The sequence below is a fragment of the Oncorhynchus nerka genome, linkage group LG3, assembly GCF_034236695.1.
Source record: "Oncorhynchus nerka isolate Pitt River linkage group LG3, Oner_Uvic_2.0, whole genome shotgun sequence".
NCBI lineage: Eukaryota > Metazoa > Chordata > Actinopteri > Salmoniformes > Salmonidae > Oncorhynchus > Oncorhynchus nerka.
Genome location: NC_088398.1, coordinates 18,463,881 through 18,478,884, shown reverse-complemented (window position 1 = coordinate 18,478,884; position 15,004 = coordinate 18,463,881). Strand labels below are relative to the sequence as shown.

Sequence of the window (15,004 nt, the reverse complement as noted above, 5' to 3'; positions counted from 1 at the left end):
GAAGACAAGAGGAAGACAGGAGGAAGACAGGAGGAAGAGAGGGGGAAGACAAGAGGAAGACAAGAGGAAGACAAGGGGAAGACAGGAGGAAGAGAGGGGGAAGACAGGAGGAAGAGAGGGGGAAGACAAGAGGAAGACAAGAGGAAGACGGGAAGACAGGAGGAAGAGAGGGGGAAGACAGGAGGAAGAGAAGAGGAAGACAAGAGGAAGACAGGGGAAGACAGGAGGAAGAGAGGGGGAAGACAAGAGGAAGACAAGAGGAAGACGGGAAGACAGGAGGAAAAGAAGAGGAAGACAAGAGGAAGACAGGGGGAAGACAGGAGGAAGAGAGGGGGAAGAGAAGAGGAAGACAAGAGGAAGACAGGGAAGACAGGAGGAAGAAGAGGGGAAGAAGAAGAAGAGGAAGACAAGAGGAAGACAAGGGGGAAGAAGACAGGAGGAAGAAAAAGAGGAAGACACGAGGAAGACAGGGGAGGAAGAGAGGGGGAAGACAAGAGGAAGACAAGAGGAAGAGAGGGGAAGACAGGAGGAAGAGAGGGGGAAGAGGAGGAGAGGGGAAGACAGGAGGAAGATGGGGAAGACACGAGGAAGAGAGTGGGAAGACAGAAGAGGAAGACAAGAGGAAGAGAGGAGGAAGTCAAGAGGAAGACAAGAGGAAGAGAGGAGGAAGAGAGGGGGAAGACAGGAGGAAGAGAGGAGGAGGAAGACAGGAGGAAGACAGGAGGAAGGAAGACAGGGGAAGACAGGAGGAAGAGAGGGGGAGAAGAAGACAGGAGGAAGACAGGAGGAAGATGGGGAAGACAGGAGGAAGAGAGTGGGAAGAGAAGAGGAAGACAAGAGGAAGAGAGGAGGAAGTCAAGAGGAAGACAAGAGGAAGAGAGGAGGAAGAGAGGGGGAAGACAGGAGGAAGAGAGGAGGAAGAGAGGGGGAGGACAGGAGGAAGACAGGAGGAAGAGAGGGGGAAGACAGGGGGAAGACAGGAGGAAGAGAGGAGGGAGACAGGGGGAAGACAGGAGGAAGACAGGAGGAAGATGGGGAAGACAGGAGGAAGAGAGGGGGAAGAGAAAGAGGGGGAAGACAAGAGGAAGAGAGGGGGAGGGGGAAGTCAAGAAGAGAAGACAAGAAGGAAAGAGAGGAGGAAGAGAGGGGGAAGACAGGAGGAAGAGAGACAGGAGGAAGAAGAGGGGAGAGGACAGGAAGGAAGACAGGAGGAAGAAGAGGGGGAAGACAGGGGAGGAAGACAGGAGGAAGAGAGGAGGGAGACAGGGGAAGACAGGAGGAAGACAGGAGGAAGAAGAAGGGGGAGGAAGAGAGGAGGAAGAGAGGGGGAAGACAGGAGGAAGAGAGGGGAAGACAGGAGGAAGAGGAGGGACAGGGGAAGACAGGAGGAAGAGAGGGGGGAAGACAGGGGAAGACAGGAGGAAGAGAGGGGGAAGACAGGAGGAAGAAGAAGAGGAAGACAAGAAGAGAGGGAAGAGAGGGGGAAGACAGGAGGAAGAGAGGGGGAAGACAGGAGGACGGAGAAGAGGGGGGGAAGACAGGAAAGAAGAGGGAGGGGGGAAGAAGACATGAGGAAGAGAGGGGAAGACATGAGGAAGAGAGGGGAAGAAGACAGGAGAAAGAGAGGGGAGGAAGAAGAGGGAAGAGAGGAAGACAAGAGGAAGACAGGAGGAAGATGGGGAAGACAGGAGGAAGAGGGGGGGGAAGAGAGGAAGAGGAAGACAGGAGGAAGATGGGGAAGACAGGAGGAAGAGGGGGAAGATGGGAAGACAGAAGAAGGAAGACAAGAGGAAGAGAGGAGGAAGTCAAGAGGAAGACAAGAGGAAGAGAGGAGGAAGAGAGGGGGAAGACAGGAGGAAGAGAGGAGGAAGACAGGAGGAAGACAGGAGGAAGACGGGGAAGACAGGAGGAAGAGAGGGGAAAGAGAAGAGGAAGACAGGAGGAAGATGGGGAAGACAGGAGGAAGAGAGTGGGAAGAGAAGAGGAAGACAAGAGGAAGAGAGGAGGAAGTCAAGAGGAAGACAAGAGGAAGAGAGGAGGAAGAGAGGGGGAAGACAGGAGGAAGAGAGGAGGAAGAGAAGGGGGAGGACAGGAGGAAGACAGGAGGAAGAGAGGGGGAAGACAGGGGAAGACAGGAGGAAGAGAGGGGAGGGAGACAGGGGGAAGACAGGAGGAAGACAGGGAGGAAGATGGGGAAGACAGGAGGAAGAAGAGAGTGGGAAGAGAAGAGGGAAGACAAGAGGAAGAGAGGAGGAAGTCAAGAGGAAGACAAGAGGAAGAGAGGAGGAGGAAGATGGGAAGACAGGAGGAAGAGAGGAGGAAGAGAGGGGGAGGACAGGAGGAAGACAGGAGGAAGAGAGGGGGAAGACAGGGGGAAGACAGGAGGAAGAGAGGAGGGAGACAGGGGGAAGACAGGAGGAAGACAGGAGGAAGAGAGGGGGAGGACAGGAGGAAGAGAGGGGGAAGACAGGAGGAAGAGAGGGGAAGACAGGGGGAAGACAGGAGGAAGAGAGGGGGGGGAAGACAGGAGGAAGAGAGGGGAAGAGAGGGGGAAGACAGGAGGAAGAGAGGGGGAAGACAGGGAGGAAGAAGAGAGGGGAAGACAGGAGGAAGACAGGGGGAAGACAGGAAGAAGAGAGGGGGAAGACAGGAGGAAGAGAGGGGGAAGACATGAGGAAGAGAGGGGGAAGACAGGAGAAAGAGAGGAGGAAGAGAGGGGGAAGACAGGAGAAAGACAGCAGAAATACAGGTGGAAGAGTCATTATCTTTATAATCAACTTGTACACATTGGAAATCATTGTCCCAGTTTGGCACACACACACACACACACACACACACACACACACACACACACACACACACACACACACACACACACATACACACACAATTCAGTAGTCATTTATCTCGCAGTCTGTGTGTGTAGCCTTACATTTGACATTTTTCACATCTTAGTCATTTCACAGATGCCCTTATCCAGAGTGACATACATTAGTCTTAACGACTAGGTTAATAAGTAGTCTTCCACCCTTCCTCGTCCCCCCTTCCCAGCTCCTTGCCATTGTACAGTAGGTGAATTTACAGGTTTTTTTCGATTGCTAAACGACAGTGGGCACAACTGGAGTCACATGTGCAAAACTCTAACTACAGTCTGCACTACCAACAGTCACCTGAGCTAAACAGTTCACATCACCTGCAAAACTCATTCCAAGCAACACAACTCTTAACACATGGCTCAAAACACGCTCAGTGCAGCCAAACACTATGCACAACCCTCACTGAGATAACACACACTGTCACTCAGAACACACAGAGTAAAAACACTAGCATCAAACACCAATACAGAAAATACAAACTTTTCATCTTTACAGTTTGAACAATTTCAGTGACTTCATACAAAGTCATATTTTCTTCAAAGAAATGAGTGACATTCTTTCACATGATTTATTAACATTTTTAGAACATAACAATTCTTTAAGGTAAATGAAAATTAGCAGTTTGCTTCAATAGTCTGTAATAATTTACGGAATTACAGTAATGAGAAAAAAAAGGTAGAAACTAAAAGTACATACTGTAATTCGAACAAATAATTGAGGGGCTAATCCTGCCTCTCTCTAGCATCAAGCCACAGGTTTTCTTCAACATCACATCTAATGTTTTCTCTTGCCATGCACCTGGCAGTCCTCTGGACTCGTGTCCTCACATCCGGCACGCATGGCTTCCAAAAGAGACATTTGGTCATGTGGGTGGTGGCCAAACACTTTCCACCTCCAGGCAGAGAAAAACTCCTCTATTGGGTTGAGGAAGGGTGAATATGCAGGCAGGTACAAAACCATAAATCTGTGATGTGCTGCAAACCAATCTGTGACAGCTGCAGAGTGGTGAAAAGCAACGTTATCGCAAACTATGACAAAAACTTGGGGGTTTCTTACTGGCTCCCCCTGTTCTGCTGGCACTAGCTGAGCATAGAGCTGTTCTAGGAAAGCTATAAGCCTTTCTGTGTTGTATGGGCCAATGAGTGGTGTGTTGAGAAGCAAACCATCATTGGCCATTGCAGCACACATGGTGATATTTCCCCCCCTTTGGCCTGGAACCTCCACAGTGGCCCTTTGACCTATAACATTCCTTCCTCTGCGCCGTGTTTTGGCAAGGTTAAATCCAGCTTCATCGATAAATACAAATGAATGTGGTCTTTCCAGTGCTTCCACCTCCATTACTGTCTGAAAAACAGTAAGTGCACAGTTTTACTGTAGAAATGCTAGTGTTTTTTTTTACTGTAAATATTTTGTATAGCTGTGTACGTAACCTCAGACGTCTTACCTGGACATATTGGTATCTTTGCTCTTTTACCCGTTCACTGTTTCTCTCGAACGGTACAGTGTATAACTGTTTCATTGTAACTTGGTGTTTCTTTAGGACTCGAGCAATAGTTGTTGTGCTGACAGAATTAACATTTTCAAATATATCATTATCAGCCAGCACTCTATCTTGAATCTCCCGCAGTTTTATTGCATTGTTGACAACAACCATGTCAACAATAGCATTTTCCTGCGCATCTGAAAATATTTTTCCTCTTCCCCCTGTTGGGGGCAGCCTTTGGGTCCTGTTATCAAAATATATTTTACAGTCAAACTTACTGTAATATATATCTGTGTAAATATTCTATAATTGCAATACAAAATAGATTCCTGTAATGTTTTCATTTACTGTAAGGATGTAACTCTCACCTGTTTGCATGATGGAAAATTCGCATTACAGATGCCACTGTGGATCTTTGCAGATTGGGTTGCACCCTCAACCCTGCCTCTCTCAATGAGAGACCATGGTTCACGACATGGTCTATAAGTGTAGCCCTTATTTCATCTGAAATAACAGCTCTTTGTCTTCTTTGTCTTCCTCCACGCATCCGCCCTCTCCCTGCCACCCTTCTCCCTCCACGAACCCATCTTCCTTGTTCCATTTCCAAAATGAGTCTTTCTGAGCTCTACCTATATATACTGTAATATGTGTGTGTGTTCACTAACAAGTCTAAAACAAGACACCTGCTTAGCCTTTCAGCTGAAATTGCAATCAGCAGTGTTTGAAAGGCACAAGGCTGAAATCTATTCCGTTTTGAATGTGTGGTTCAGTTTTGACAGCAGTGTGTTAGCATTTGAACAAAGTGCTGTAAATCCACAGTGTTGTGCAGGTTGTGGTTAAAGTCATGGGATAAGTGTGTTTTGAGAACTGTTTTGAAAACTGTGTTCAAGCAATGAAAAAACTGAACTAGAGTTTGGTCCACATGAACTGCTGCTGTGCAGACTGTAGTTAGAGTTTTGAACTGCTGCTATGCAGACTGTAGTTAGAGTTTGGTCCACTGCTGCTGTGCAGACTGTAGTGACTCTGCAGTTGTGACTGTCCACATGAACTGTGCTATGCAGACTGTAGTTAGCCAATGAACTGGAAACAACTGTGCTATGCAGACTGTAGTTAGAGTTTGGTCCACATGAACTGCTGTGTTCAGTGTTACAATGAACTGCTGCAGTGTGAATGAAAACTGAGACATAACTGGAGGCCAGTGGTGTCCATGAACTGTGTGTGACTGATAACACTAACTGCTGTACTGTAGACCTAACTGTATGTACTGGGTACTGGCTAGTGTTGCAGACTGTAGAGTCATGAACTGCTGCTGTGCAGACTGTTAGAGTTTGGTCCACATGAACTGCTGCTATGCAGACTGTAGTTAGAGTTTGGTCCAGAACTGCTGCTGTTCAGACTGTAGTTGCAGACTGTATGAGTTTGGTCCACTGCTGCTGCTGCAGACTGTAGTTAGAGTTTGGTCCACATGAACTGCTGCTGTGCAGACTCAAACTGCCCAACTTCAAGAACTGGCTTTGCTGTCATTGCTGCCAAGACTGAGCCAGAGCCCAGTTCTAAACTGCTGCTAAGACTTAGCCCTCAGGGCAGACTGAGAGAGTTTGGTCCACATGAACTGTGTTCCACACACAGACACAGACTGTAGTTAGGTTTGGTCCACATGTTAAGACTGTACACACATGAACTGCATGCAGACTGTAGAAATGAACTGCTGCTACAGACTGTAGTTAGAGTTTGGTCCACATGAACTGCTGCACACAGAATTTGACATGAACTGCTGCTAAACTGAGCAGTTGTCCATGAACTGGCTGACTCACTGCTCTGCTCTTCCATCTCTCATCATTCCATCTTCTCTTTCTACTTCTCCACATCTTCCTCATTACCTCTGCTGCACTGTAGTTAGAGTTTGGTCACACATGGACCTGTTGCAGGGGAGTTTGCATGTGTTCTTGTGTCCACTGAGCAGAGTGTGTGTGGTCATGTGTGTGTGTGTGTGTTCATGTGTGTGTGTGTATGTGTGTGTGTGAGTCATGTGTGTTCATGTGTGTGTTTGTGTGTGTGTGTGTTCCATGTGTGTACACACGTGTGTGTGTGTGTGAATGTGTGTGTGTGTGTGTGTATGTGTGTTCATGTGTGTGTTTGTGTGTGTTTGTGTGTGTGTGTGTTCATGTGTGTGTGTGTGTGTGTGTGTGTGTGTGTGTGTGTATGTGTGTTCATGTGTGTGTGCGTGTTCATGTGTGTGAGAGAAGGGGAGCTTAAGGCCAGGATTGAAACAGAAGGTTCATTAAATATACACAGACTAATATAATATATCTTCAGGCTACCTATTAGCATTTTTAATGCATAGGCAGGAGTATTGGAGTTGCAGCGGTAGCTAAATGAAACATAGGAATATGGGGAGAGGCTAGGCGAGCGATTCTGGCTAGCTGAGGGGATTGTGTGTGTGTGTGTGTGTGGGGGGGTTAGTTTGTTCGCCTCCCTACTCTGCTAAATCCTTCCTGGGACATTTCGGCTAGATAATTGGAGAGGCAGATTTCCCCGTCACTCACTGCTAGCTTCCATTAAAAACCAAGGCCCAATTTATAGACTAATCCTGACTTAAGGTAAACAACAATAATCATCCCCCTCTCTATATTTCTCTCTCTCTATCCTTGTCTCTTTCTCCTGACTCTCTCTCTCTCTTTCCCTCATGCTCGCCTCTTTCTCCGTTTTCGGAAATCAAACTGTCCATTCTAACGTTTGAAATCAACTATCCATTCTAATGTTTGAAATCAACTATCCATTCTAATGTTTAAAATCAACTATCCATTCTAATGTTTGAAATCAACTATCCATTCTAATGTTTGAAATCAACTATCCATTCTAATGTTTGAAATCAACTATCCATTCTAATGTTTGAAATCAACTATCCATTCTAATGTTTGAAATCAACTATCCATTCTAATGTTTGAAATCAACTATCCATTCTAATGTTTGAAATCAACTATTTCTAATGTTTGAAATCAACTATCCATTCTAATGTTTGAAATCAACTATCCATTCTAATGTTTGAAATCAACTATCCATTCTAATGTTTGAAATCAACTATCCATTCTAATGTTTGAAATCAACTATCCATTCTAATGTTTGAAATCAACTATCCATTCTAATGTTTGAAATCAACTATCCATTCTAATGTTTGAAATCAAACTATTCATTCTAATGTTTGAAATCAAACTATTCATTCTACACGCACACACGTGCTCTGCATGCAGGGGGAGTCTCCACTGCGTGAGTGAGTGACAGGCGCGTCTGTCGACGTGACGATATGCAAAAAAGCTGCCTATTCACCATAATTACATGTTCATAAGCACATGCACAGACACACAGAGACAAAGACACAGACACACAGAGACACACAGCCGGGCCCAGGCCAACGTGTGCATCTGCTTCAGAAAGCAAGCCGCGGCCACTAGATCATCCTGTCTTACTCTCGTTCTCTCGTTCCTTTTTGTCTCTGTATTTTCTCCATCCCTCACTTAAGCCGATTGGCTTTAGCTGAGAACAAAGACAGAATTAAAGGCTGGTAAGCAATTCGGCCATTCTCTTCTCTCTGGCTCACACACACACACACACACACACACACACACACACACACACACACACACACACACACACACACACACACACACACGTGAAAAATTAGTTGTCTTCTTCTCTCCCTCCTCTCCTCATGGCTCAGTGGGAGAAGACTGCTCGAGAAGACTGCTAGCTGTTAGCCTGCTGGCCATTAGCATTGACAATTTGATCCCAGAACCTAATGCAGTGTGACAAGCAGCAAAACAAACCTCGTTGTCGGTCTCGCATTTAACGTGTGGCGTGTGCAATAGACAATAGAGTTGAGGTCACATAGAATGGGACATAGATGCATGCACTGACATGGTAGCACACTGACTGAACATACCTGTGGATGAACAGCACAAGAAACACGTTCGTCTATCTAACCTCCCAAAGGGTTGCCCGCTCCTCCCTTCCCTCCCTCTATAAAAGAGTAGCCGGTGGTTAAACCGTGGCACATAGTCATCCATTGTGAGTGGGCGTAAAACCCTTTCAATTACTGTGATAGGATCAGGTCTGGGACAGGCAGGGTGATAAGAGCAGCCCATTCCATTATGGCCAGCCTTTAGTAGAGGTCACCCTCTCCTCAACCCTCAGGGTGTCTGTCCACTAACCAAGCCTGGCTCTCACCATCTCACACAGAGGGCAGCACCCACTGTCTGTTATGTGTTGTTACTGTCTGTCTGTCTGTTACAGTGCCTTCGGAAAGTACTCAGACCCCTTGACTTTTTCCACATTGTGTTACATTACAACAATATTCTAAAATGGATTTTAAAAATGTGAAATCCTCAGCAATACACACACAATACCCTATAATGACAATGTGAAAACATTTTTTTTGCAACTGTATTAAAATTAAGAAACAGAAACACCTTATTTACACAAGTATTCAGCCCCTTTGCTATGAGACTCGAAATTGAGCTCAGGCGCATCCTGTTTCCATTGATCATCATTGAGATGTTTCTACAACTTGATTGGAGTCGACCTGTGGTAAATTCAATTGATTGGACATGATTTGGAAAGGCACACATCTGTCTATGTAAGATCCCACAGTTGACATTGCATGTCAGAGAAAAAACTAAGCCATGAGGTCGAAGGAAATGCCCGTAGAGCTCTGAGACAGGATTGTGTTGAGGCACAGATCTGGGGAAGGGTACCAACAAATGTATGCAGCATTGAAGGTCCCAAAGAACACAGTGGCCTCCATCATTCTTAAATGGAAGAAGTTTGGAACCACCAAAACTCTTCCTAGAGCTGGACGCCTGGCCAACTGAGCATTCGGGGGAGAAGGGCCTTGGTCAGGTAGGTGACCAAGAACCTGATGGTCACTCTGACAGAGCTCTATAGTTCCTCTGTGGAGATGGGAGAACCTTCCAGAAAGACAACTATCTCTGCAGCACTCCACCAATCAGGCCTTTATGGTAGAGTGACCAGACGGAAGCCACTCCTCACTAAAAGTCACATGACAGCCCGCTTGGAATTTGCCAAAGGCCCCTAAAGACTCTCAGGCCATGAGAAACAAGATTCTCTGGTCTGATGAAAGATTGAACTCTTTGGCCTGAATGCCACACGTCACGTCTGGAGGAAACCTGGCACCATCCCTACGGCGAAGGATGGTGGTGGCACCATCCCAACGGCGAAGCATGGTGGTGGCACCATCCCTACGGCGAAGCATGGTGGTGGCACCATCCCTACGGCGAAGCATGGTGGTGGCAGCATCCCTACAGCGAAGCATGGTGGTGGCAGCATCCCTACGGCGAAGCATGGTGGTGGCAGCATCCCTACAGCGAAGCATGGTGGTGGCAGCATCATGCTGTGCTGTTTTCCAGCGTCAGGAACTGGGAGACTAGTTAGGATTGAGGCAAAGAGGAACGGAGCAACGTACAGAGAGATCCTTGGTGAAAACCTGCTCCAGAGCGCTCAGGACCTCAGACTGGGGCGAAGGTTCACCTTCCAATAGGACAACGACACTAAGCACACAGAAAGGATAACGCAGGAGTGGCTTCGGGACAATCCTCTGAACATCCTTGAGTGGCCCAGCCAGAGCCCAGACTTGAACACAATCAAACATCTCTGGGGAGACCTGGAAATAGCTGTGCAGCAACGCTCCCCATCCAACCTGACAGAGCTTGAGAGGATCTGCAGAAAAGAATGGGAGAAACTCCCCAAATACAGGTGTGTCAAGCTTGCAGCGTCATACCCAAGAAGACTCGATGCTGTAATCCCTGCCAAAGGTGCTTCAACAAAGTACTGAGTAAAGGGTCTGAATACTTATATAAATGTCTAAAAACATGTTTTTTCTTTGTCATTATGGGGTATCGTGTGTAGATTGATGAGGAAAAAAACGCTGTAATGTTGCAAAATGTGGAAAAAGTCAAGGGGTCTGAATACTTTCTGAAGGCACTGTATATACTGTTACTGTATATGCTGTATGTGCTGTATGTGCTGTCTGTCTGTCTGTCTGTCTGTCTGTCTGTCTGTCTGTCTGTCTGTCTGTCTGTCTGTCTGTCTGTCTGTCTCTACCTATGTTATGGACTTTATGTCCCACATAATAGAACCTCCACCGATGCCTCACCTTGTAGCAGTGACGTTCCAGGCGCGGTGGCTTCGGGAATGTTATCCCGGCTGTAAATGGAATGGAGGAATTCTGGAGTGCAGTCATTCTCATCTGTGATGTGAACCACCATCTATAGGGAAGGACAGAGGAGAAAGGGTTAACTTGGATCGGCGATCGGGGGGAGTCTGTGGAAGTTCTTCTTAGTGTGAAGCTTTCAGATGACAGTCATTTACACAATACTGTATGTGATTGTGTATGTGTATGTGTATGTGAGTGTAAGTATTCGTGTGTATGTGTGTTTCCTCGGGCGTGCTGGCTGGGTTAATATAAATGAGTGTGTGGGAGAGCGAGAACCCAGTGGTAGTCAGGCACAGCTGCAGCCCATCCCTCTGAGCCGCTCCCCGGCCAAGCGGAACCCAACATCACACACACGCGCACGCACCTATACACACACACTCACTCTTACAGATGCATGCACACACATTTACACTGAATCTCTGTGCACACACACATAATTTTTTTATAGCTGTAAATATGACAGTCCTGAGGCGTAAGGAAGAGAGAGAGATCCAAAGGAGAGAGAGATCATTAAGGGGGAAGAGAAAGAGAGAAAGGAAGATAGCGACAAAGGGAAAGAAAGAGGGTGGTGCAGAAAGAGGAAAATATAGATCATGATAGGGCAGGATGGTGGTAGAGTTTGAGTTAGAGAGATAGATAGGGAAAGAGAGTGAGAGAGGTAAAGAGAGGCGGGGTAGTCCAGAGGTTCCCTGAGCAGTGTTAGTCATGCTGGATCTTCCCCCCCCCAGTCTCCCACATGGGGGTGTTATCTCTGGGGACCAGCCGTGCCAGGGGGGAGACTGCTGCTCCCCAGGGGAGAGAGGGGGAGATAGGTGGGCACACAGAGCAGCCATGACAGAGAGGGGGCTGGAGAAGCCAGCATGGGCCCCAGCATGGAACCATGACACACTCAACACACTCACATCAACTCCCACACTGTCAGTCTGAAATGAAGGAACTAACACAAACTTCATTGGAACTTTGAGAAAATGCAGAAACTGCAGTGCTTCTTGGCACACTGCTTAACCCGGGAAGCCAGCCGCACCAATGTGTCAGAGGAAACACCATCCAGCTGATGACCGAAGTCAGCTTGCAGGTGCCGGGCTCGCCACAAGGAGTCACTAGAGCGTGATGGGACAAGGAAATCCCGGGAGGCCAAACCCCCCCTAACCCGGATGACTCTGGGCCAATTGTGCACTACCTCATGGTTCTCCCAGTCACGGCTGGCTGTGATACAGCCTGGGATCAAACCAGGGACTGTATTTTTATTTTTATTTAACTTTTATTTAACAAGGCAAGTCAGTTAAGAAAAAAGTCTTATTATACAATGACGGCCTACCCCGACCAAACCCTCCTCTAACCTGGACGATGCTGGCCACTTCTGTGCCGCCCTATGGTACTCCCGATTACGGCCGGTTGTGATACAGCCCGGGATCAAACCAGGGTCTGTAGTGATGCCTCTAGCACTGAGATGCAGTGCCTTAGACCGCTGCGCCACTCGGGAGGCCACAAATTGAAATCCAAACTTGATGTCAATGTGAGACTAATGAAAATTAAACTTATGTGGAAGTTAGGATTCGCCCCAAAGACAACAATAACTCCAAACTCCAAACAATAAGGTTAAGCTTGGCATCGATAGACTGTCGATAGACTGAGACAACATGACTCTTCCCCTAGTCCATCAATTCAATCAGACTGATTTAAAACAGAGAGCTGTCCATTCTAGCCACTATTTCTACATTCTAACCTGTGGGTAACACTATGAAGCCCTCCCTCTCTCCACTCCTCCAAACCTGGCAGACTGGATCCCCCTCTCACTCATACCTAATCACCAGCACTCCCTGGGCATCCCAATTCCTGTTAGAAAAACACCCTGTCTGTTAAGACCCTCTTGGAGAGCCGACACACACTGTGCTAATGACCATCAGGAGCCTGGTCTGACACGGCTGCCGTACTGTCTGTGTGTTTGTGTGTGTGTGTGTGTGTGTGTGTGCTTGCATGCGTGCCCGTGTGTGTGTGTGCATGTGTGTGTGTGCTTGCGTGCGTGCACGTGTGTGTGTGTGTGTGTGTGTGTGTGTGTGTGTGTGCGTGTGTGTGTGTGTGCATGTGGGTGTGTGAGTGGCAGAGAGTGAGAGTATTAGTGATAATAAGAGCTAGTACAAGTGCTTAAGGAAGATTAGGAGGAGAAGCTGGGAGCAGAGAGAGATGGGGAGGAGAGACGGAGAGAGACAGAACTCTATGGGATGCCTGCTCCTCTTCATACCCTTACCCCATGATAGCAGAGAGAGAGACAGAGTGAGAGGAAAGACACATAGAGAGGGAGAGAGACAGAACTCTATGGGATGCCTGCTCCTCTTCATACCCTTACCCCATGATAGCAGAGAGAGACAGAGTGAGAGGAAAGACACATAGAGGGAGAGAGACAGAACTCTATGGGATGCCTGCTCCTCTTCATACCCTTACCCCATGATAGCAGAGAGAGACAGAGTGAGAGGAAAGACACAGAGAGGGAGAGAGACAGAACTCTATGGGATGCCTGCTCCTCTTCATACCCTTACCCCATGATAGCAGAGAGAGACAGAGTGAGAGGAAAGACACAGAGAGGGAGAGAGACAGAACTCTATGGGATGCCTGCTCCTCTTCATACCCTTACCCCATGATAGCAGAGAGAGACAGAGTGAGAGGAAAGACACATAGAGAGGGAGAGAGACCAAACGGATGGAGGTCTTCACCACAGATGGTGTGAGTTTTGGACAGAGGAAGGTGACCATGACTGGTGCCCAGATTATTGCCAGATTGTGGAGCCTGTTTATGTTGGTGTGTGTTGTGTCTGTATGTGTGCATTGTTACAGCTATGTTTAATGTATGTGTGTGTACATGCAAGACAGAGTGAGTTTCTGTGTTTATCTACTCGCGTTGTACATGTTTGTTTGTTTGTGTGTGTGGTTTGGTTCCTCTGTGTCCGGCACACGTTGGCCACCGTGTCCTGCCTAGTTGCCAGGCACACGTTGGCCACAGGGTCCTGCCTGGTTGCCAGGCACACGTTGGCCACAGGGTCCTGCCTGGTTGCCAGGCACACGTTGGCCACAGGGTCCTGCCTGGTTGCCAGGCACACGTTGGCCACAGGGTCCTGCCTGGTTGCCAGGCACACGTTGGCCACAGGGTCCTGCCTGGTTGCACACATTGGCCACCATGTCCTGCCTGTTTGCCAGGCACACGTTGGCCACAGGGTCCTGCCTGGTTGCCAGGCACATGTTGGCCACAGGGTCCTGCCTGGTTGCCAGGCACACATTGGCCACAGGGTCCTGCCTGTTTGCCAGGCATACGTTGGCCACAGGGTCCTGTCTGGTTGCACACATTGGCCACAGGGTCCTGCCTGGTTGCCAGGCACACGTTGGCCACAGGGTCCTGCCTGGTTGCACACGTTGGCCACAGGGTCCTGCCTGGTTGCCAGGGACACGTTGGCCACAGGGTCCTGCCTGTTTGCCAGGCACACGTTGGCCACAGGGTCCTGCCTGGTTGCCAGGGACACGTTGGCCACAGGGTCCTGCCTGTTTGCCAGGCACACGTTGGCCACAGGGTCCTGCCTGGTTGCCAGGTACACGTTGGCCACAGTGTTCTGCCTGGTTGCCAGGCACATGCTGGCCACAGGGTCCTGCTTGGTTGCACACATTGGCCACCATGTCCTGCCTGGTTGCAAGGCACACGTTGGCCACCATGTCCTGCCTGGTTGCCAGGCACACGTTGGCCACAGGGTCCTGCCTGGTTGCCATGCACACGTTGGCCACCGTGTCTTGCCTGGTTGCCAGGCACACGTTGGCCACAGTGTTCTGCCTGGTTGCCAGGCACATGCTGGCCACAGGGTACTGCCTGGTTGCCAGGCACACGTTGGCCACAGGGTCCTGCCTAGTTGCCATGCACACGTTGGCCACCGTGTCTTGCCTGGTTGCCAGGCACATGCTGGCCACAGGGTACTGCCTGGTTGCACACATTGGCCACCTTGTCCTGCCTGGTTGCCAGGCACACGTTGGCCACAGGGTCCTGCCTAGTTGCCAGGCACACGTTGGCCACAGGGTCCTGCCTGGTTGCCAGGCACACGTTGGCCAAAGTGTTCTGCCTGGTTGCCAGGTACACGTTGGCCACCGTGTCCTGCCTGGTTGCCAGGCACACGTTGGCCACAGGTCCTGCCTGGTTGCACACATTGGCAACCATGTCCTGCCTGGTTGCCAGGCACACGATGGCCACAGGGTCCTCCCTGGTTGCCAGGCACACGATGGCCACAGGGTCCTGCCGGGTTGCCAGGTACACGTTGGCCACCGTGTCCTGCCTGGTTGCCAGGCACACGTTGGCCACAGGGTCCTGCCTGGTTGCACACATTGGTCACCATGTCCTGCCTGGTTGCCAGGCACACGATGGCCACAGGGTCCTCCCTGGTTG

At 48.9% G+C, this 15,004-nt stretch overlaps 1 protein-coding gene across 1 annotated transcript in view; it reads right to left on the bottom strand.

Annotated features, from left to right (window-relative positions):
* Window positions 1-14,418, bottom strand: part of LOC115142227 (neural-cadherin-like) — an 80,942-nt gene extending 66,524 nt beyond the window's left edge. The window contains exons 1-4 of the mRNA XM_065005541.1: window positions 14,136-14,418; window positions 13,748-13,943; window positions 13,539-13,629; window positions 10,529-10,640 (exon numbers count right to left, since the gene is read on the bottom strand). Coding sequence (XP_064861613.1) covers window positions 10,529-10,640; window positions 13,539-13,629; window positions 13,748-13,943; window positions 14,136-14,418 — 682 coding nt within the window. The remainder of the gene's footprint in view (window positions 1-10,528; window positions 10,641-13,538; window positions 13,630-13,747; window positions 13,944-14,135) is intronic.
* Between the last annotated feature and the right edge of the window lie 586 nt (window positions 14,419-15,004).